The sequence below is a fragment of the Chaetomium globosum genome, genomic scaffold (assembly GCF_000143365.1).
Source record: "Chaetomium globosum CBS 148.51 scaffold_4 genomic scaffold, whole genome shotgun sequence".
Taxonomy (NCBI): Eukaryota; Fungi; Ascomycota; class Sordariomycetes; order Sordariales; family Chaetomiaceae; genus Chaetomium; species Chaetomium globosum.
Window position 1 is genome coordinate 500,931 of NT_165979.1, and position 20,671 is coordinate 521,601.

General features: G+C 54.1%; 9 protein-coding genes across 9 annotated transcripts; 6 read left to right on the forward strand and 3 right to left on the reverse strand.

The window, feature by feature from the left end:
* Nucleotides 1-453: 453 nt before the first annotated feature.
* Nucleotides 454-1,210, forward strand: CHGG_03869 (uncharacterized protein; the record flags this gene model as incomplete). The annotated part of the gene is made up of 3 exons (XM_001223082.1): nt 454-737; nt 830-1,001; nt 1,121-1,210. The coding sequence occupies 3 exons, from the start codon at nt 454-456 to the stop codon at nt 1,208-1,210; spliced, it is 546 nt and encodes a 181-aa protein (XP_001223083.1).
* A 1,093-nt stretch (nt 1,211-2,303) lies between these two features.
* Nucleotides 2,304-3,323, reverse strand: CHGG_03870 (uncharacterized protein; the record flags this gene model as incomplete). Its single annotated transcript, XM_001223083.1, has 1 exon — nt 2,304-3,323. The coding sequence occupies one exon, from the start codon at nt 3,321-3,323 to the stop codon at nt 2,304-2,306; it is 1,020 nt and encodes a 339-aa protein (XP_001223084.1).
* Nucleotides 3,324-4,072: 749 nt separating this feature from the next.
* On the forward strand, nt 4,073-4,348 carry CHGG_03871 (uncharacterized protein; the record flags this gene model as incomplete). The annotated part of the gene is made up of 1 exon (XM_001223084.1): nt 4,073-4,348. The coding sequence occupies one exon, from the start codon at nt 4,073-4,075 to the stop codon at nt 4,346-4,348; it is 276 nt and encodes a 91-aa protein (XP_001223085.1).
* A 648-nt stretch (nt 4,349-4,996) lies between these two features.
* CHGG_03872 (uncharacterized protein) lies at nt 4,997-6,792 on the reverse strand (the record flags this gene model as incomplete). Its single annotated transcript, XM_001223085.1, has 5 exons — nt 4,997-5,152; nt 5,239-5,468; nt 5,648-5,767; nt 5,994-6,042; nt 6,127-6,792. The coding sequence occupies 5 exons, from the start codon at nt 6,790-6,792 to the stop codon at nt 4,997-4,999; spliced, it is 1,221 nt and encodes a 406-aa protein (XP_001223086.1).
* Nucleotides 6,793-8,778: 1,986 nt separating this feature from the next.
* Nucleotides 8,779-10,380, forward strand: CHGG_03873 (uncharacterized protein; the record flags this gene model as incomplete). The annotated part of the gene is made up of 1 exon (XM_001223086.1): nt 8,779-10,380. The coding sequence occupies one exon, from the start codon at nt 8,779-8,781 to the stop codon at nt 10,378-10,380; it is 1,602 nt and encodes a 533-aa protein (XP_001223087.1).
* Nucleotides 10,381-11,418: 1,038 nt separating this feature from the next.
* CHGG_03874 (uncharacterized protein) lies at nt 11,419-12,161 on the reverse strand (the record flags this gene model as incomplete). Its single annotated transcript, XM_001223087.1, has 3 exons — nt 11,419-11,564; nt 11,650-11,663; nt 11,890-12,161. The coding sequence occupies 3 exons, from the start codon at nt 12,159-12,161 to the stop codon at nt 11,419-11,421; spliced, it is 432 nt and encodes a 143-aa protein (XP_001223088.1).
* Nucleotides 12,162-13,752: 1,591 nt separating this feature from the next.
* On the forward strand, nt 13,753-14,850 carry CHGG_03875 (uncharacterized protein; the record flags this gene model as incomplete). The annotated part of the gene is made up of 2 exons (XM_001223088.1): nt 13,753-13,870; nt 14,048-14,850. The coding sequence occupies 2 exons, from the start codon at nt 13,753-13,755 to the stop codon at nt 14,848-14,850; spliced, it is 921 nt and encodes a 306-aa protein (XP_001223089.1).
* A 2,763-nt stretch (nt 14,851-17,613) lies between these two features.
* On the forward strand, nt 17,614-19,229 carry CHGG_03876 (uncharacterized protein; the record flags this gene model as incomplete). The annotated part of the gene is made up of 4 exons (XM_001223089.1): nt 17,614-17,683; nt 17,760-18,104; nt 18,188-18,205; nt 18,406-19,229. 4 exons carry the CDS (start codon nt 17,614-17,616, stop codon nt 19,227-19,229), a joined length of 1,257 nt encoding a protein of 418 aa, XP_001223090.1.
* An 883-nt stretch (nt 19,230-20,112) lies between these two features.
* CHGG_03877 (uncharacterized protein) lies at nt 20,113-20,566 on the forward strand (the record flags this gene model as incomplete). Its single annotated transcript, XM_001223090.1, has 2 exons — nt 20,113-20,130; nt 20,258-20,566. The coding sequence occupies 2 exons, from the start codon at nt 20,113-20,115 to the stop codon at nt 20,564-20,566; spliced, it is 327 nt and encodes a 108-aa protein (XP_001223091.1).
* Nucleotides 20,567-20,671: the final 105 nt, after the last annotated feature.

A 20,671-nucleotide genomic window follows, 5' to 3' on the forward strand; every position in this document is an offset into this window, starting at 1 on the left:
TGAGTTTGGTCGCTTAACCCCGGATTCAGCCAAACACTCGGCCATAATAAACAAAGTTGTTATTATGCATCTGGGCCAGACCCAGGAACCCAGGTACAAGGGCTCGGTTCAGGGGATAAAAATAGGCACCTGCTGAAATTGGTGATATATCGAAACTAGCTCACAGGCCCTTGACACACGGTGTTGACATCCCGTACTGCCCAACTCAGCCCATCTCAGGTCGAGTCCGTGGCCTCTGAGCATCCAGCGAAGTCGGCCTTGAGCCAGACTACTCCTCCGCGGAGCCTTCTCTTCGCCAAGACGGCGACGACGACGACGATGGGGACAAGTCTATAAAGACTGCCCATTTCCCCCGGACCAAAGCTCACATCTTCTCACCATCATCTTCCGGCTTCAGCATCACCCTCAAAGCTTCAAACAGCCTCCCCAGCTCAACCCATTACCATCTTCACCATGAAGTTCCTTTCGCTCCTCTCTCTCCTTCCCCTGGCCGCGGCCGCCCCTGGCCTGACCGTCCCCAACGAGAACGTTCTCAACAAGGTCCGCGTCGTCGGTGTCTCTCTCCTCGGCTCCGGCTGCCCTGCGGGCACCGCCGATGTCCAGATCGATGCCTCCAAGACGCTCCTCGAAGTCACCTTCTCCGAGTACATCATCCAGACCGGCCCGGGCACCAAGGCCGCCGACTGGCGCAAGAACTGCAAGCTCACGCTGAACCTCGAGTTCGACGAGGGCTTCTCGTAAGGATCCTCCCTCTCCATCCTCCTCCTCCTCACACCAACCGCCCCCTCAAACCACACACATACACAAACTAACACCCGCCACCCCCCAGTTTCTCCACCCTCGCCACGGACATGTCTGGCTTCGCGCAGATCCCCAAGGGCTCGCGCGGCCTGTGCACCAACACGTTCGACTTCACGGGCATCCAGGGCCAGTCGTACTACTCGGTGGCGCTGGCGGGCGAGCGCGAGGGGCCCTTCACCCTCAGCGCCGACCCGGACGTCGTATCGTGGTCCCCCTGCGGCGGCACGTCGGCCATCATGAACATGAACACCCAGTGCAACATCTCGCCGACCCGCGAGGCGGCGCTGATTGCGGTGCGTCTTCTTCTCTTTTCTTTCAGTTTTTGCGCTTTGCCCCTGACCTTGTTTCGAAAACTGTTGCTGATGATGGTGGGGTGTGGAGGTTGTCGGACCTTGGAGGAGAAGGGTGAAGGGTGGTAGTCAAAACCGCAGCAGTATTTATCTATTTTCAGTCTCGCACGCAATTCTTCAAGTACATTATGCACGCCTTCTGGTCCTGGTTCCCATTGTCGATCTCCAGGTTCTCGGGTCTCACTGTCGTGACCATTGCACACCCACCTTTTCCGAACTCGACCATGCTTGCCCCCCCCCCCCTCACCCATCGGTTCCCGGGTGCTTCCCGATGACAGATCGTAATAATTCTCCGTGGCAAGATCTCTTTGCTGCCGCCGGGGTCCAGATCGATCGGGTGGCCAATGTGAGATATTGGCAGGCTGATATTGATTGCTTCCCCACACTGGGGATTGGTTTGTATGGCCCTTCTTCGTGGCCCTATGGTTAATTGCGATGCTGGGACGGGTTGGATGTAACCAAAGGTTATTGTCTGTAATGGCCGCCGGGATGAGAACTCGGGTCGGATAAAACCGGGACATGGCCTAGCCTTGTCTTTCAACACGCTCTTCCGTAAAGGTGGAGGGGATACGTGTCTAGAACGAAGTACCATTCTTGCCTAGGGTATCATGTGCTGGTGTGGAATATTGGTGTTATCGCCGTTTTTTTGGGTTGGGGCTCACCAGACATAAGCGGTTCGATCGCATCGGAACAGGGCAGTGCAAGTATGGATTGTTCTTTGACTGCAAACACACCATCTCGAGTTCTGAACATTGGCTGAAATATCAGGGAAAGAGCATGTAGTATGAAGGGCATGAACACAGGGCAACACCGAAGAATTGTCCCAGCGCACATTTGGCATCTCGTTGTTCCACAGGTTAAGATTGTCCCGGAAGGCGAGCCGAGCATCCCTAATCCTGAGAATAAACCTTGGAAACGCACATACACTAGATGAGGCAGACATTATTACCTGGAGCGAGGGTTGAACTGTGGAGAGTTTACCGAGCTATCGAGGTACCTATATTGGATGGAACTCAACCGTCGCGTCTTCCAACCCTCTCAACCTTTTCGTTCCATCCATGATCCCCTGGAGCAGCCGGTTAGGTACCACTACCGACGCTCGCGATCCCCAATGTATAGCCGTAGCCGGGTTTGCTGGTGACTATTCCTGGTTTAGTGACTCACCACCCGAACGTAATAACGATTGTCTTCGTTCTCGCTATCCGGTTCCACTGGTTTGATCAGAACACATCGCGATATGCAATACTTGCATTCGCCGGACAAAGATACGGAAGGGGCACCCTCAATGGCTACATTCCGGGCACAAAACCAGGACCGAGACAGCTTCAGGTCCATGTATTCCTTGAGCCTGGCAGCCTTCACAGAGAGGCCTTGATTCTGGCACAGAGACCGGAAGCGGAAAAGAATGTGGTCCGTATTCCAGAGGCCCCCGTCTGGGCATGGAACAAGCCGATCGAGGATTCCTTCTGTGAGCGAGCGCCGGTTGGTAAGTTCTCGCAGCTTGTTCCGCTGGTCAGCGGTCAGAGCTTTCCACTTGTTCTTGTGACGCACGGGGGCTGAAAGCGCCGTAGAGTCAAAGATATCACTTTCTTCCATCTTCCTCTTCTTGCGGTCTGGCTGGTTGGTGCTTGAGAGAGCTGGCGCATGTGCTGCGGCTGGATCAACGCCGATGACGGTGGCACTCTTTTTCATCTTGGACAGTGAGTGTTGAATGGCAGTAAGCCGTCCCAAGTTCAGGTTTTGGGACGTGTCGAGTGTCTCGCAGATACGGAGGGTATCATCAATCTTAACTTCACTCCGCTGGACCAAGGGCTCCAACCCGGCGATCTGGTCAAACTTTGTGGTGAGCGAGTCGAGCTTTGCCTCCATCCGACCCAGCGCCTTGTCTCCTTCCGTGTTCTCATTGACGGATCTCTTAACTTCAGGCCCTTCAACGATAGAGTTCTTAGTGGGGAGCTCTTCGATAATGGCTGCGAGTTTGCCGAGGTCATACTCAAGAAGTCGGTGGACGCGCTGGACTTGGGCGAGTGAAACCTCAAGGCTCGTCGCAACGCCGGCGAGATTTGTATGGCCTGTTGAGTTGCCCATGGTCTCAATCTGCTTGTTCAATTGCTGGATAACGGCGCGGAGCATTCCGTCCGTTTGTTTGACGCTCCGCTGGAGGCTGTCCATGTTGTGGGTAACTTATCAGGTTGTTGTTCCTTGTGAATCAAGTAGATTGAGTTGTTGGTGGACTTTTCGGGGTCGGTTCAATGCCACGGATGTTGGCGGGTGTGGTCAATGTTGATGAAAGTGGATGGACAGAATAACACGAAGGAATGAGAGTTCTGTTTGAATCTGATTCCGACCCTCGACTCGCCTGTAGCACTCTCAGTGCCACCGAGCTGGAATTGAGTTGTGAAGATTTGTGGTAGAGGGCCGCACAAGGAGATGGGCACCAGTCTCAGGAAAACAGAGCTTTGAGGTGGTCATTACCTAGGGAAACAGTAAAAAGATTCTGAACGGCGGTCTTCGTGAACTACTGTCCCTGGATCTCGATTGACATTCCATCCGGATTAATTATTTGCTTTCTTCCAGTTTCCACCTAGTTTCGAATTCCCACAAGTAAATACCTAATGGGTAAGCTCTGTCACTAGTAAACACAACCTTTTGGCAATCATCCTGTTAATACTAAACTCGAGCTGAGGGTTAGAACTTGATTATCATGAACCCACGCAGTGCCGCTCGTACGCCCGAGCGTTCTCAATCATCTCGGCAAGGCCTGCTGTGGAACGCAAACCTGCAACAGCGAAGCTGCTTTATCCTTTTATTCCTTCCTGGGAACTGCAGATTTTTTTCTCCCACTTCCCGGCCAGAACTAACCATTCCATCGCGACCAGTTTTTGATATAACACGCACTCCTTTGACTCCATTGGCCAAACATGACTCATCACGCGGGAGCCTCTGACGAACATGCCCTCGGGGAGATCAAAATCCGCAGGACCCCAGTCACAATCAACCTGTACGACAGCCGCCTCGCGCACACAGCTACGCCCGGCATAAAAGTTGAAGACGGCAAAGTCAAAATCACCAGCCGATTCAGCATTCCTGAAAGCGGCGAGGAGCTCTCCTCGCTCCCCGGTCTCGATGTTCAACCCAGCGGCCAGGAAACCTACAATTATATGGTGCCGTACAGGGTGGTGGGCGAGCCGGAATGAACCACACGCTACTCGCATTACTCCTACGCAGACGGCACTAGTGTCAACCATATCCATGTACCCGTGGAACCGTCGAAGGATTCAGCGGAGGAGGATATTGGGCGCGGGGCGTGGGAGGACACGGGATATGACGGCCGGGAGCCTTCTCCTCGTCGGGAAGAAGAAGAACGGGAAACCCGGCAATACACGTGGGAGAATCGTCGTGAACGAGGAATGGAGCATCTCCGTCGCGGGAGGGAGACAGATGATGATTGTTGTTGTTGTATTCTGATGTAGGAGATTCAGACATGACCATGACTGCAGCTGGCCTCGCTGATACATTTCACCTACCCCAATTCAAACGAGTACCGCTCAACAACAACATTGAACTGAGGAGAACCGCCAAGGGAAAGAGGGAAAGGGCCACAAGAATTAAAGAAGTCCCATAATCATCACCCTTAATATTCCTTCCGTTCAATATCACGTCATCACTTGAAGGCCACCCACCGAAATTACCGTCGAGATACCCATCCCATGGCTCAACTATAAGGGCACGTCCCTAGCCCCTTCCACAACACAAACGGAACCTCCACATCCTTCTCTCCTCCCCTCCCACTCAGCCCGTACGACATGATGACCACATACATATGCTGAGGCCTAACATCCAAACTAGCCCGTATACAGCGAGTATCCAGTGGCTGGAATGATCCCCGTCTTCTCCATGTTGAGAACATGCGACTCAAACCGGGGCACCATGGACTCGGCTTGCCGCATGGGGATCGGGACGGTGAGTTTAATATCTTGGAAGTTGAGCTCGTCTCGGACCTGTACGGAGTGCACGCGTGGAGAAGTCAGTAAATGTGGAAATTTAGGGTCGTTTCTGTTGTGCTGGAAAGCTTTCAGGGACTCACCGCCACGGTCAGATTGAGCATGTAGGCTCTTCCCATGTACACGGCGCTACAGGACAGCTGAGTTTGGGGTATGAGGTCTGTTTGTAATGGGAAGCCGTTTCCGCCATTGTCGTGTATTGAGGAGTGACTGCCGTCGATGACCTCGACGGTGAAGGAGGCGAGACCCTGGCTGACGGGGACGGTTGTCGTGAAATTCCACCATTCGAAGGAGGGCGCATGGGGGTGCCAGGCTGTGGTGGTTTTGGCTAGCCTGACGGCTGCTACCGGTGGAATGGCCGGTGCCCCGGAGGCTCTTGGTTTAAAATGTACGAGGACCAAGCGGGAGTCGGTGGGAGAGTTGTCATCGGTGCGTATCTGGGACCAGATTAGCTGATTGTGATGTGGCCTAGGAGTGGGTGAGGATGTATACCCCTTATATCCCCCTTGATGGTCATGCCACCGTTGTCATTTATCGTGATAAAGAGATTGTCTGGCTTCACGGGGATAGGCGTGATAACTTCGGACAACTGAACCCCTTTTGGTACAGTGTCTATCATGCGGGTAAACAGCTCAGTGCAAGTTTCCAAAAAGTAATCCTGGGATGAGGCGAGCTTTTTAATCAAAGCGCCCCCATCCGAGCTGAAGATACGGTGATCAGACCTCGTGGTTTTGTTGGGCCCGAATGCCAGTGCATTTTGGGTACCGTTTTTGAGGAACTCAATTGCTCTGCGTTCACTCAGGGGTCAGCACGCGGTCTTGAACAACACACGGTTTACTTGAAACACACATGTTGTTGTCGAGCACCGACTGGCTGGTGTCAAATTTCTGTTTGCTGTCGACATTGGTCTACCCATCTATTAGAGAAGCCCCTCGTCCCGTTACCTTGTGGTTGCCGGAGTCGACACCTACCGAGTCATTCTTGACCGGAACAATCGTTGGGAAGTCACGTCCATTGACACCGCCTAGACTATGGCCGCAAGCCACAAGACCAATCATCTCGGTGGCATTGAAGCCTTGCTTCTTAAAGCTATTCGTGTGGCTTGCGAGATCATGGTGTGGTTCCGGGATACCAAAGGGCCCGGGCTCCGTAGCATCGATTCTCCCCCCCCTGAATGGTAAAAAGAGCGGTTTCCGGTTTGGTGACATGGTGCACGCGGTAACGGACATGACAGCGCCGAGGGCGATCAGGTCGGCCATGGATGAATACGCGCTCATGAAGTCGGCGAAGAATAAAAGACTGTCGGTAAAAGCGTGATAACCAACGTTCTCTGAGCGGAACCTCTCAAAGCCGATGCTGGCATCCATCCCTCCGATACCTGCCTCGACGTCCGCCGTCGCCATATCGTGATAAGCCGTCCGTATCCATTCTGCGCTGTTGGTTCGTCCTGCTCCAAGGTTATTCCCAGTCTCGCATGTTCTAACGAACGCGCTGAATCTACGTCCATCGTAGCCAATCTGTTGGTAGTATATAGCCTCTAAGATGTCGGTTTGTGGATTTGGCCAGGTGTATGCCAAAGTGGGAGAAGGAAAAGGAAGGAGGAGGGTGTGGAGGAGGAAGAGCCTTGAATGCAACATGGCGACTGAGTGTCAAGTTCATCTACATGTATCGTCATTGAAAAGAATCTTGGGTCAAACAGACGAAAACAAATGCAATTCCTCGCATACTTATCGGCAATGTTGGTAGTACGTAGGTATATATATATACCTAACATTGGGCATTAGACCTATCACCGACAAGTCCGAGGCTGAAGACGTTTGACGCCCCTGCTATGCTGCTAATATGAAGTCTTCGGTTTGACTGGGCATTGGGGGTTGCTGTGCCGCTCTGATGTGCATCTTTAGGGCGACGCATACCACCTCGCAGTTCACCGTAACCCTCGGGCCAGGAAAGGGGCAGGGCACCCACTTGCCCGGCGCCTTGATTTATATACCGGAAGCAGCCTGCTTATGAATAAACATCTCCTATTCGTTGTAGCCGTTTTGCTAATGTAAGGGCCCAAGATACGGCCCTTGTGGCTCCAAAACACACCCAAATTCCCTAGGTAGGTAAGGTATGTACATACGGAGCGAGCGGTTATCGCCTTGATGTTGCGCTATACTAACGACAGAGTTACGCAGCTCAACCGGGCACTTTGCCGCCGCGCATCACGGCGCTATATCGGCGGATACACAGTCAACAAATGTTTGAGTTAACTTACGACGCCTCCATTCTGCCTTGGGTAGTGATGAGTCATCCCGTCCCCGTCAGGGGGAGCCAATAGGTTCACGGGTACCCGTGGATTTAAAGGCTCACGGGTCCCGTGGTGATGACTAAGCCCGCCCTCTGCGTTTCCTTTTCGGGCGCAAACGTTGCGGACTGTAAGAGACTGCAGCAATGTTGTTGCAATTAGGCAAGAGGTAAATGGTGCAGCGAGAAAGAGGGAAGAAGTAGGGGGCTTGTACGAGTTAAAGGCAAACCGATTTGATCCGGATGTAGTTAGCGTGCTAAGGCCCTATAGGCCCAGTGCCTCCGGGCGAAATAAATTCCATCCATCCGTTGTTGCAATTGGCGCTACCTCTAGGTTATAAGCTGAGGACGAAGGACAAGAAAAATGGAAAGATCCTATCAGCCCGTTACAAATATAAAGCTTGCTGTTCCTCAGTATCGATCACATGTATATGTAATCGTCTGTCTGCCACTCTTCTCCTTGGTTGACCTCCCAGTAGTGAATGCGTAGCCCTTGGTCGCAGCCCATGAGTTGATAGACACGAACAGGGCATCCCTCGATTCGTAATCGAGTTCCGGGGGAAGACAATCGTCAGGAGATGACGTGACTACTTCAGCCAAAGGTAGACTCATCATGACTTGCACGAAGCATATCGTGTTGGGAGTTAACTGTCAGGACGAAGCCGCCATGATAGCTGCGTTCAATGGACCTTGGTGGTTGATTGGTGCCCGCACCACAACCCCTGCGTTTTACCTCCTGAACAATCTTCCTTGGCCATCATCAGCGTCGTCAATCAAGCACTTTTTCCATCTTTTCTAACAGACCTACTCAATCCATTCTGTCGATTCTTAAGAGCTTCTTCCAGCGGTCACTACAGGTTCCGACACTAACTATTGTGGAGAGACGCGATGCGTTGCGCCCGAAAAGGAAACGCAGAGGGCGGGCTTAGTCATCACCACGGGACCCGTGGGCCTTTAAATCCACGGGTACCCGTGAACCTATTGGCTCCCCCCGTCAGGTAAGCAGAACATATCGAGCGCGCATCCGGTCATGACCAATTGAAGTGCCCCTCTGTGCCCAGCTGCGGCGGCGGGGTGGCACAGACAGCCCAACCCCTGAGCAGGTAAGGTAACATTGGGGGCCAGGCGCGCGAGGGGCTGGGCATTTGATCTCCGTTTTGACGTGCATTTATACAAGACAAGTTGATGACTTTTTGGCTCCGGTCCTCGACTCCCTGCGCTTACCATTACCTTCTGAGCCAACAATGTCGTTGATCGATGCCACTAATTCTTGAAGTGTTTTGAACTTGAAAGCGGACAGGGCCCATCCCCTTCTTTTCCAAACTGCGTTCCCGATGGCTCCTGTTACTGGAAGCCTAGCCGACAGCACCGGCGACGCGGACCTTCAATGCTCAGCAGCCACACCGTGGTCGGTTTTCCTTTTTTTCGCCTCCAACTACCTAGCACACTGCGCGACCGTGAAGCTGTACCCCGGGTCGGGCACAACGGACACGGCCGTGGCGGCCATCCTGGCCCTGTTCATCCCGTCGGTAGGCCTCATCAGGGCACTGTTCTCGATCGGGCGCTATTCTCGCTTTCGAAAGAGTCGTAACCCGCTGGAGCGCGCGGCCGCGGCGGGAGCCCTCCGCATGGTGGTGCGGACCGACTATTGGAGACCACAAGAGGGAGACCGCATCAGGCCGGCGCGGAACGCCGAGGGCGAGATACGGCTGGCCAATGGACAAACATTTCCCAAGTGCTCGCCAGACGCCTCAGACAAGGACCGCACGGAGCGGCCGGGCGTCGACCCCGAGCATGTACCGCTCATCGACGATATTCGTGTACGGGCGGACGAGGAGGACCCCGTTCTGGAGGACAGCCGGCGTTCGGCGCCCTATTCGTTCGTCTGGCACGTGGCGTTGAACGTGAACAAGTTCCACGGCAAGGCTCTGCTCCCCTACGGCTACGACTGGGTTGATGTGCATGCCGAGGCCAAGATCTCGTGGGCCGAGTCGAACCGGCCGGATGACCGCTGGGTGGTGGGCCCACCGCCCGATATCAGCTCGCAGTACAACTGGATCCAGTCTCTCATCGCCATATTTCAGGTTGGAAGCGCCGGCCTAACGCTTTACCGGTCCCGCGGCGACCAAATCGAGCGGTTCGGGTACGCTGCATATGGCCTCACCGTGGTGCCGTACCTTATCATGAGTGTCGTGAACCTGATGGCGCAAATCGCCACGGCAGACTACCCCAACGTCTACATGGTTGCTAATGAGGAGATGGAAGAGGCCCGGAAACGTGGAGGCGTGTTTGATGGAGTGGTTGGCCGGCTGGAATCAGCGGCTGGGGCTGACGACGCCGAGGAGCTGGTATATGATGTGAAGCCACGCGATCCACCGGGGCCGGATGGCGCCGTTCAGACCTTGCTTGCGCGGGTCTCCGGTAGCGATGTGCATCCGCCACTCATTGCCTGCACAAAAGCGCATGGGGACTTCCTGTCTGAAGCTCCAGAGCGCGACATCATCGTTCCCGCCTACTCGCCGGTTGAGTTATATTCCTCCCCATCACCTAAGCCTTGGTTTGTGCTTGCCCAGAAATGGAGAGTGGGGGATTTTATCTTGCCGCTTCTGCTGAGCGGCCTGTCCCTGGTCGTGATCGGGGCGCTCACCAAGTTTGACAGCGGGAGGAGCACAACGGACCAACGCGGATGGATTCTAAGTTGGGTGGTTGTTGGCATCGCCGGCGGATGGCATGTGGACAGCTTGACTCTTTGTTTCAATATGTTTGCCAAAGTTGGGCTTGGAGGTCCGAGCCTGTTGCGAGTCACGGTTGTGCTTACATTGCTGGGAGGTGGTTTGTTTATCCTTTTAGCTGGCCTTTTCTGCGTCCCAGCAATAGGCGGCTTTGTGGTCGTAGCGGGCATGCTTAGAGAGACTGGAATTTGCGAGGCTAAATAGACGTATAGTTAGTTAAATAGTTAACGTGAAGTACCGGCGGAAGGTATTTTTGGGAGAACCAGCCGGCCGAACCCCCTAGTTATCAAGATCAACTTTTCTGAGAGGGGTGTCAGCATGCTGTAAACGTTGCCAGCTCGGCGGGCGAACCATATGAGCAAGTCCCATCGTCCTAGAAAATATTAGGGTCCCTGACTCTCTGCTGGGCTCATCCCTACGAACCCCCACAGCCCACCGAGGTTTCATATTCTCCAGTAACAACAAATAATGAGAGGGACATGCAAACCATCATGGTGCCAAATCAATATCTAATAGTTAACACAAACCGGAGATCCTTGCGGTCTCATGATTTATATACCGACAACAACCTTCTTACCAATTGACATATCCTATTTCGTTGTCCATCAATACGAACAAGCACAGATAAGAATAGAGAAGCCCTGCAGTCTTTGTTGCACTGATCCAAGGTCACCATCACACGGCCCAAAAAACGGTTAGCTCAGGGTGGCCCTTGTGGCTCCAAGAGACACACAAATATACCACACTTTCGCCTCTGAATCACCACATACGACCATACCTACTTGAAAATACGGGATCCCGTCCGCTCTCCCTTAGTCAAACAAGTAAGGGCCAGATCAGTAGTTGGGTCGGTGACGACCAGCGAATCCCTGGTGTTGTATGTTTTTGAATTTTTGTTGCTCCTCCCAGGCTCATCCCTACCACTTGGACAAACCCACCCATAACCCACCCAGTCTCCACATTCTCTGACAACAACACATCAACGAACCGAGTCGATATCTAGCACAAACTGAAGATCCTAGCAGAGCCCACAGTCAGTTTGAACCCTCGTTAATCTCCCCGGCCAACGCGGAGGTGTGTGTCTTACATCCAACGTCTCTGACCCTTCATCACGCGACGCACTATCCAGCGTGAACTTGGCCAAACCTCGCTTCCTCTTTTGAATCTGGACAATGTTCTATCCTCACGAGTTAGCAAACCCAAACAACCCCGTCACCTCGACCTGTCCCCGCCTCGGGCCGTTCAACTGACTTCCTCAACCGAGTTCTTGACCACATATCTGATGATGGTGACGGCCCGTGTCTGGCCCATTCTGACTGCCCCGGCGATCGCTTGCTCCTCGACCGAGGGATTCCACTGCGGCTCGACGATGTGCACGTAGTTTGCGGCTGTTAAGTTTAATATGTGCGTGTTGACTGTGTTAAGTTGGGCTGCGTGTTGGTTCGGGGGTGGGAGCTGGTTACTAGTACTCACCCGACAGCGCCGGTCTGGACCGTCATTAGAAGGATGGGCACGTCTGTGGCCTGGAACTGTTCGAGGATGTGGAGCCTCGTGGTGTAGTTGACACTGCCGTCGATTCTTAGGCATCTATCTGCCCTTGGGGTGCTGTTCCAACAGGTCCAGGGTTGTGACCCAGGATGAAAAAACAAGGCTGGTAAGTCGAGACTTGGTTAGGTAGCAAGTCCTTCGGATTTGAGGATGGGCCTTCCGTACCTCTTGGATCCATGCTTCATGTGATTTAGGCGGTGTACCAACGCTTGGATCTTGCTCGAAAGGGCCAAGCCCGATGCTTGGTTGCCTTCTAAATTCCCCTCTGATGACAACATATTGGATGCGGGTATCAAAGATGCCATTACCAAATCTGCCGATGGCTTCTGGGGCAAAGGGCCGAGGTGAATGGTCGATCCACGAGGCGCGAAAGAACAGCCCTCCACGTTGCAATGGCCAACGATGACTTGGATATTGTTCGGTTGCTCATCGACCATGGTGCAGATGTCTCTGCCCCTGACAAAGCCAAAACCAATTCTAATGACCCGCTTAATATTGCAGTCGATAAGCGGAACCCGGAATTGGTCACTCTAATTCTAGACCAGCTCAAACGCGACGCTGGCTTCTTGGTTCACGACAACACATTGCAGAGAGTCATCCAACTTGGACACCGAGCCATGCTCAAAGCTTTTTTGCAATCCGGATGCGTCGTAGTAGAACAAATGCATCTTTTTAGGGCGGTCGTCATGAGAGACCAAAAAATGCTAGAGATGTTGGTTAAGAGCCGTTAATCGTGCTGGCTGTCCAAAGCTGGACCAGCCAACGCGGTCGAGCTCCTGCTGTCAACTGGGCGACTTGAAATTACTGACAACGAGTCAATTATGAAAGCGCTTAGGGGCAGGAGACCGCTAATAGCTGATGCCATTCTGCGATATCGAAACTTGCGGCTGACAGATGGTCAGCTCATAGAATGTGGAGACTCTGCCCGCTTTCTGGGCTTTGAAGACGTTGCGGCAGTCATTGACAAAATTAGAGGAGTCCAACGTAAGTTGCTTAGGTCCGGACAATCTCCCTGCTGGGCACGGATCTGCAACTGACGTTGATTCTGTCTGGATCAAGCGGGAGGCGCTGGATACAAAGAACAGGAACACCGACGGCCGAACAGAAAGGAATGTGGGTTAAACATATCCTATCGCTCCCGGGCTGGGTTTCGGGTTCGCTAACGGAAGAAAGCACAACCATGGCATATGGGGCTCATGGTTCTAGAGCAACAAAATAAGAAGGCACTATTACAAGCATGGGAGGATCAAGCAGAAGTTGCCGCCGCCGCTGCTGCTGCCGCTTACACACCAGCTCAGGCGCGGCCAAAACAATAAAACGATACCCACCGACGAGGAGGGACAGGACGGACTCCTTTGCTCGACATGGCCGAAAAGATTGTGTGCTTCAGGCAACTACATCATATACAGTTGAGTTCCTAAAGCCCAACGCAATACCCGGCCTTTCCCGGCCTTTCCCGGCCGATAAAGCTTCCAGTCCTTCGGTGCTCCCGGATGGAGGTCAATAAGCCAATATAACAGAACAGGGAGTAAAGAGACATTGAATGGTTGCCCTGGATTCAATCCCAGCCTTTATAGATTCAGTTTGCCGGAACGTGCATGAAAGTGAATCCGATTAATGCACCCCACTGATGAATGGTTGAGTAGGTACCTACCTAGGTAGTGTGTGGTTGAGCTTTTCGACCTTTTTTCTTTTTTTTTTTGGTTGACCAGTTCTTCAGGAACACGTTACTTCGCCCCGAACCCGAGAAGTATAAAGAGTCCGTCACTGTTTAATGATGTACTAGTGGAAATACTAGGCAATGGTTGCCCGGTGATCCCGGCCCGATCTTCTTGCGGGTGGGTGTGTACACATACCTGAGCCATAGGGAGCTCCCCTCCACCCCACGTTCCACCAACCACCCCACCTTAACGACCCCGCTACCCCTCCATCCCGAACCCTAAGTGCTTCCCAAACAGCACTCCATCGTCTGAACAACGTCTTTAACTTCAGGCACCACACCTTCACCTTCAGACGACAGACGCAAAAATGGCAGACATCGACCTCCAAGCAGTGCACAACACGCTCGTGGCGGTCGCCTTTGAGGCGGGGCGCATGATCCTAGCCGCCAACCCCAACAAAATCTCAACCGACACCAAGCTAAACGGTTCGCCCCCTTTCCATACTCCCTCCCCCTTTTCCCAAGCCCCCTTCCCTTCCAACCCTCCCCCTCCCGGCGAGGCAACTTACCAAAAGACCCCCCCAAAAAAAAGACCCCAAAAAAAAACAATAAAAGCCCAAACCACCCCCCAACCAACCGCGGGCTAATAGCTCCTCCTCCCAGCCGTCGACATCGTCACCGAAACCGACCAAGCCGTCGAGCGCATGGTGCTGGCCCGCCTCCGCGCCGCCCAACCCACCTTCGCCTTCGTCGGCGAAGAGAGCTACCAGCCCGGCGTGACGCGCGTCACCGACGCGCCCACCTTCATCGTCGACCCCATCGACGGCACCACCAACTTTGTGCACGGCTTCCCCAACGCGTGCATCTCGCTGGGCGTGGCGGTCGGCCGCGTGCCTGTGGTCGGGGTGGTGTATAACCCGTTTCAGGATCTGTTGTTTACTGGGGTGAAGGGCGGGGGTGCGTGGATGCAGAGGAATGCGTCGTTGGAGGTGGGGAAGGGGCAGGGGGAGAGGGTCCGGTTGCCGTTGGCGGGGACGCCGGCGCCGGCGTTGGGCGGGTTGAGTAGTGCGTTGGTGTCGATTGAGTGGGGGAGTCAGAGGGAGGGGGAGAATTTTGAGGTGAAGGCGAGGACGTTTCGGAAGTTGGCGGCGGCGAAGGAGGGGGGTGGCGGTATGATTGGGGGGATGAGGTCGTTGGGCAGCGCGGCGCTGAATTTGTGCGCCTGTGCGGCCGGCCAGTTGGATATGTACTGGGAGGGGGGTTGTTACGCGTGGGATGTGGCTGCGGGGTGGTGTATCCTCACCGAGGCGGGCGGCCGCATGGTGAGCGGCAACCCCGGCGAGTGGGAGACTACCGTCGACTCGCGCGTGTACCTGGCGGTCAGGGGCGCGAGCAGCGGGCAGGAGGAGCTTGTGAAGGAGTTCTGGGACATTATTGGGGACGGCCGGATGGATTACAAGCACTAGATGTTTGGTTACAAGCATTAGATGTAGCCAGCTTTTAAACAGACAGAGATGCATCCGTTGATAGACTCGACAATAGACCAATGCAGGTTCGTTACGGCATGGCATCTTAAGGATGCTCGGAAGGAACCTCAGGTCTCTGTGGGGGAGTATTAGGAGCATCTAGCCCGTCGGTAGGCTTGCGGTTTCGCCCCGTCATCGGCGATTCTGGTCTGAATCACAATCATCGGCTGACGCGGCAGTCAGTCGCCGTGATGGCTCGAGGGGCCACCGTGCTGATCTGGGTGATGGGTGATCTCAAGCAACCCGAGAATTATTCCCACGCACCGCCAACATTCTCACAATCGCTCCTCGGCGTAGTTTCTGGACTTTCGCCGCATTCTAATCGTATTGAACAATGCAATGGGTATGTCCAGTCACAGGCAGGGATGGGGCATTGCCAGGCTTTCGGCTGTGTTACGCCTCTCTCGGGCTTTCAAAAGACTGTGTAGCCCCGTTGTCTCCGGCTTCCTGAAACCTGTCAAAGGGTGGATGAGACAAAGGCTTGCTCAGCTCCCGCTGATTTATGCTCTGTGAAGACAATGACCAGACTGACAAGCGGTTTCAGCTCCTGCAGAGTGTTCTGCACCCACAGCACTTTGCAGAAGCAAAAGCAGTTGGCAGTCACAACAACGCGATCCTTGGACGCAGTATGTCACCGGCTTCCCCTAATGGGATTGCAGGGGGTCGTTCTTGGGCAACCAGGTTCCTCCCATCGAATTCTGGCATCTTCTCCAAAGCATTCCGGTCCGTCTCACAAAGCCATTCCTCCTGCATTCTCAGAAGCCGGGTGGCGCACCCGAGGTGAAACACCGTCCGATGACTTGCTCCTCGTTTTCATCCCACATGACGCTCGCGGTGATGTCAACAGCGCCACCCATTCCGCGAGGTACACAGTGCGAGTCCGGAATTGACTTGATCCTCGAGGAGGTTCCGCGGATGAGACGGCAGTACTCGGCTAAACAGGGCGCATGCCGGACGGCGTCGTGCATATGTGGGCCACACACCCAAGTTCGAGCCGCAAGCGTGCAGTAAAAGAGGGGGCCAATAGCGTTCTTTGACCAGGCCCAGAACGACAAGTCTCTCCACACAAGCGCTCGCGGCGAGACTCGTCGTTCTTCTTTCCCCGAGCTGGACAATTCCTGACTCGGGCTCTCGTTATCAGAGGGTGGTAATGTCGGAAGCAGCTCACATGTCGCATCCCAGACCCGTGTCGCACCGCCACCGTGTGGATCTCGCTGTGTCCGACACCACAACAGGGAACCGAGAATCGTCGTCTCCACAAGCGCGATGATTGAACAAACTTTCGACGCAGGTTCGGCAGGGTTTAGAAGGCTTTGCAGCAATTCAAGTAAGGTATACGATCTCTATCGCCACAGTTATCAGATATCGGTGTCTTGCACAATCAGTTCTTCCAAACCCCATTTCCACCACCATGGGACCAACACACGAAGCCAAAGCCCGCTAAGGGCTCACCGCTCACCGGCATCGGCTGCCGACAGGAAACAACACTGCACAAGAAATCTGCTGATCCCTTCCTCGGCGCAGCACAGGAGAGAGTATTTTTTTTTCTCGTGGAGCCGAGATACGCGTGTCCTGTGAGCCTGTGAACACCAGACCGACGGTGAAAAAGAGTGATGTGACGGTGGCCGGCCAATCCGAGGGTTTCCATGACGATATAAAAAATGCAGAGTCAGAGATATCGGAGCAAAACCAGGAAGCTTTCCCCACAAAACCTCGGCCCTGCTAGCGCGCGAGGGCTGCAAGGATCGCAGCGGGCAACCTCAGCCATCTGCAGATCCTTGTTGAACGGCCTTGGCGAGTGAACCGCACTGTTTTTCTTATCGTTGCCGATTAACGGAACGGCCTCCCTTGGCGACCACGGGGATTGGGTTTGGAAGCCGGTATAATCTAGAGATAAGACTTCACTTCTATCATCTGGAGCAGATAAGCTTGCAGTTTCATCAAAAACATAGGATACTTTCAAGGACTGAGGTGCGATTAAACCCTAAAAGCCCCACACCGTGTCCGTACAGTTAGTAACTGCTTGACAGGGGGTGCCCGGTCCGACCAACCGAACGCCACTGAAACATTTCATGGAGGGGCAACGTTCCTTTCTGGCATTCTTCCGAAGGACGAACCACATGCGACGGGGAACATCTCTCCGCCAGGATGTCCATGCAGAGTGCCGCATGCAAGAGATACAAAACTGCAACTATTGATGGCTAGGATGGAGGATGGAGGAAGCCTCAGAAATGGCAGCTGCATTGGTAGAACTAGGCAGTGAACGGCCTGGGGACAGAGCGATGCGAACAGGCAGTAGGTAGGCGAGGTGAAAAATGGTTGGGGCCGTGTTGGGAAAGCTGGGCGGGACTGTGCCTGGAACTCGATCGAACACTCACCTCCCGATCCTGGCCGGTCCAGAGCATGGGCCATGCACATCAACCACATGAACCCTTGTCATTCAAATTTTGCATGTCGGTGGCACCTGCGCACCTTCCCCTCTTCAACAAAAGTTTGGTTCTTAAGCTCGGTTCGCTCTCTTTTGTGTTGCCTTTCTTGTTCCCAATGTTTTGAGCCAAACACTGCAACAGGGGATATCGAGTGACTTCTCTCTCACTTGCACTTTCGGGGATAACCACTCAGACGACAACAGAGCGAGATACTGTGGCGCATCACCCATCCGGTGCTGCGGACAGCGTAAGATTAAAGCCATACCGCGAAGCAATGACTCTAACACAAAGAACAAGTCACCGTAACCCGGATGAATTCCCCACGGTCCAGCTATTTCTGCTAGGTAAGCCAGCCACCTCGCAGTGACAACAACTTAAATAAACTACTTCGTAAACCTGTAGCTAACCCTTTCACTCCAGCCATTGTCCGTCTTGCCGAGCCCATCGCGCTCACCTCCATCTTCCCGTATGCCTGGGCCCTCATCAAGCGATTCGAGGTCGGTAACGAAGATGACGCCTCGTTCTATGCCGGTCTGCTCATCTCGGCCTTCTCCCTGGCGGAGGCCCTGATGGGCATGTACTGGGGCGGTCTGTCAGACCGCGTCGGACGCAAGCCTGTCCTGCTGCTTGGATGCATCGGCACCATGTTCAGCATGGTCATGGTCGGCTTTGCCGAGAACATCTGGGTGGCTCTGATCGGCCGGGCCCTCGGTGGTCTGCTAAACGGCAACATCGGCGTCATCCAGACCATGGTTTGGCGAGCTGGTTACGAAGCCAGAGCATGAGCGTATGTTTTCTACTTCACCCCCTTTTCTTCCTTAGTCATCGCATCTGCTAACTGGAAACAGCCCGTGCATACTCCATCAGTGAGTTCCTAACCACCTCTTCCCACAATTCGACCCCTACTAATTTTCGCAGTGCCTATTTGTTTGGAGCATCGGTACCATCATCGGTGAAATAGGATAGAGGTCTAATCTAGGAATCTGCACATGGAGAAAACAAACCTTCACCAAAGTGTTTCTACTCTTCCGATTCCCCTACCTCTCTGAGAACACCCCTCTCATAGAAACCTCAGACGCCATGAAGCGCCCCGCCGTCGATCTCCGCAACGAGAACTACGGCACTATGCGCTCGCGCGACGCGGCTCCCCCGGCTTCGCCCAGCTGGACCAAGGAGCAACAGCCCCCTATCAGCATCTTCTACAGGCGCATCATGGCCATCATCCTGGCCCTCTCCATCTTCACCTACCACTCCATGACCTTCGACCACCTCCTGCCCATCTTCTTCGAAGACGACCGCATCCCCAACAACAACATCCCCACCACCCTCGCCCTGGCCAGCGGCAACCCCTTCTACTCCCCCGGCGGGCTAGGCATGTCGCTGCAGGCGGTCGGCGTCGTCATGGCTGAGCAGGGCGCCATCGCGCTCTTCATGCAGGCGGTCGTGTTTCCCATCATGGCGGACCGCGTCGGCATCTACCGCCTCTTCCTCTTCATCACGGTGCTGCACCCGCTCGTGTACCTGCTCGTGCCGTGGCTGCTGTACGTACCCGAGGCCGCCCTGTGGCCCGCCATCTACGCCGTGCTCGCCGTCCGCAACTTCTTCTCTATCCTGCTCTACCCGCTGCTGCTCATCCTCATCAAGGAGGCCACCCCCAGCTCCACGGTGCTAGGCCGCGTCAACGGTCTTGCCGCGAGCGCCGGCGCCGCCTGCCGCATGGTCGCTCCGCCGGTTGCTGGCTATCTGTACGCCATGGGCCGCAAGGTTGATTGTACTGCGCTGGCCTGGTATGGCAGTGCTGCCGTGGCGGTGGTTGGTGCCGTGCAGTGCTTTGCGGTGAAGAGGCAGCGCGAGGATAAAGGGAAGAGGCCGATGGACGTGGAGGAGTAATCCGGAGGAATGTTGGGCAAAGAAAGAGTGTAGGGAGAAACAGGAAGAGGGAGAAAAATGGTGTGTGGCAGTCATGACGGTGGTTTTTTTTTTTTTTTTGGATCTCGGGCGGTGCATGGCGGCGTAGCGGACCCGCGATACACGGGCGTGGGATTTTGACATGGGATGGCGCAAGGTGCTTTTACGGTTGCTTTATTGGCGTTTTGGACATTACGGCGAAGCAGGGCGTTGGTTTGCTTCATGACTGTTCATGACCTGATGATCACGATCTGAATTTGGTCGGGCGCGGGATGTTATAGAGAACGGTAGATTAAAAAGGATAATGAATATAAAATTGTGTAACCTACACCTCTTTTCTGGGTGGTCGTGGATCAATGCTAGATATCGGAGCACGCGGTGAAATGCGGGTTTTAAGTTGCTGTGGCCAGGGGAAGCCAGCTTGTGATTCGGACCATCTGGGGTAGATACCTAAATAAGAGGATTGGTTTCTGGGGCTAATCGTGATACAAACCAGTGAGATGCAACTTTTGTCTTCGTCGCTAACGGTTGGACACACATTACTCGGTAGATTGCTGCACTCAAAAAGAAAGAAAGGTCAGGGACAAAGATGTAACCCCTGAAAGTTGCTATGAGACATCTCGATCTGAATTCCCTAGCGGCTCAATGTCATGCTTTGGGTCAACATGTTGAGTAAACTAGGTACTTATAGGGCTCCAATCGCCGCCGGGCAAGCTATCCACCACTTCATGCTAGTAGTCGGCACCCACCGCCAAGCATCACCTCTATTTCACACACCAGTAGTTACCTATCCTGGTACAAATTCATTTACGTGCCCGGGGTTATCAATAACGGACACAACTGCACACTACTGGAATTCACAACAATGTGCTATATCCTATCCGTATGTCACCCGCAATGCGGCTGCCTTGCGTCAGTTGCGAACGTTCGGTGCAAAGCAATTAAACTGGCAACCAGGGGGACGCAGCAAGACCAGGGCAGAATCAACTGAACCCTGCAATGTTTGCCAGGGCACGGCAGTGGAGGCGAATCTTCGGGGACAGTGGACACAGAGATGGGCGAACCTCCGCGACAGGGCGGGCAAATTGGGGAACCCAGCCGAGACGATCCGATACCTTCATATAATCCGGAACATTCATCGCGCAGCGTTTGACCTTGCGCGGACAGAGTTGCGGGGCTTGGGCGCATACGACGCCGACTACGCCCAAGAACGACGCCAACAGATCTTATACAGCATCTTTGATGACGTGTATGGAGCGGAGGATTACATGCTCGTCGAGGAGCTTACCCCTGTAATGAGCAGGCAACCCCCTGCCTAGGTACTAAGTACCTTGCGCTGGTTGATCGCAAGGGGTTTTAGAACGCGTGGCCCGTGGCCTGGTGGCCGGGTTAGGGAGGTTAGATATGCCCTGGTGGCATAGGAT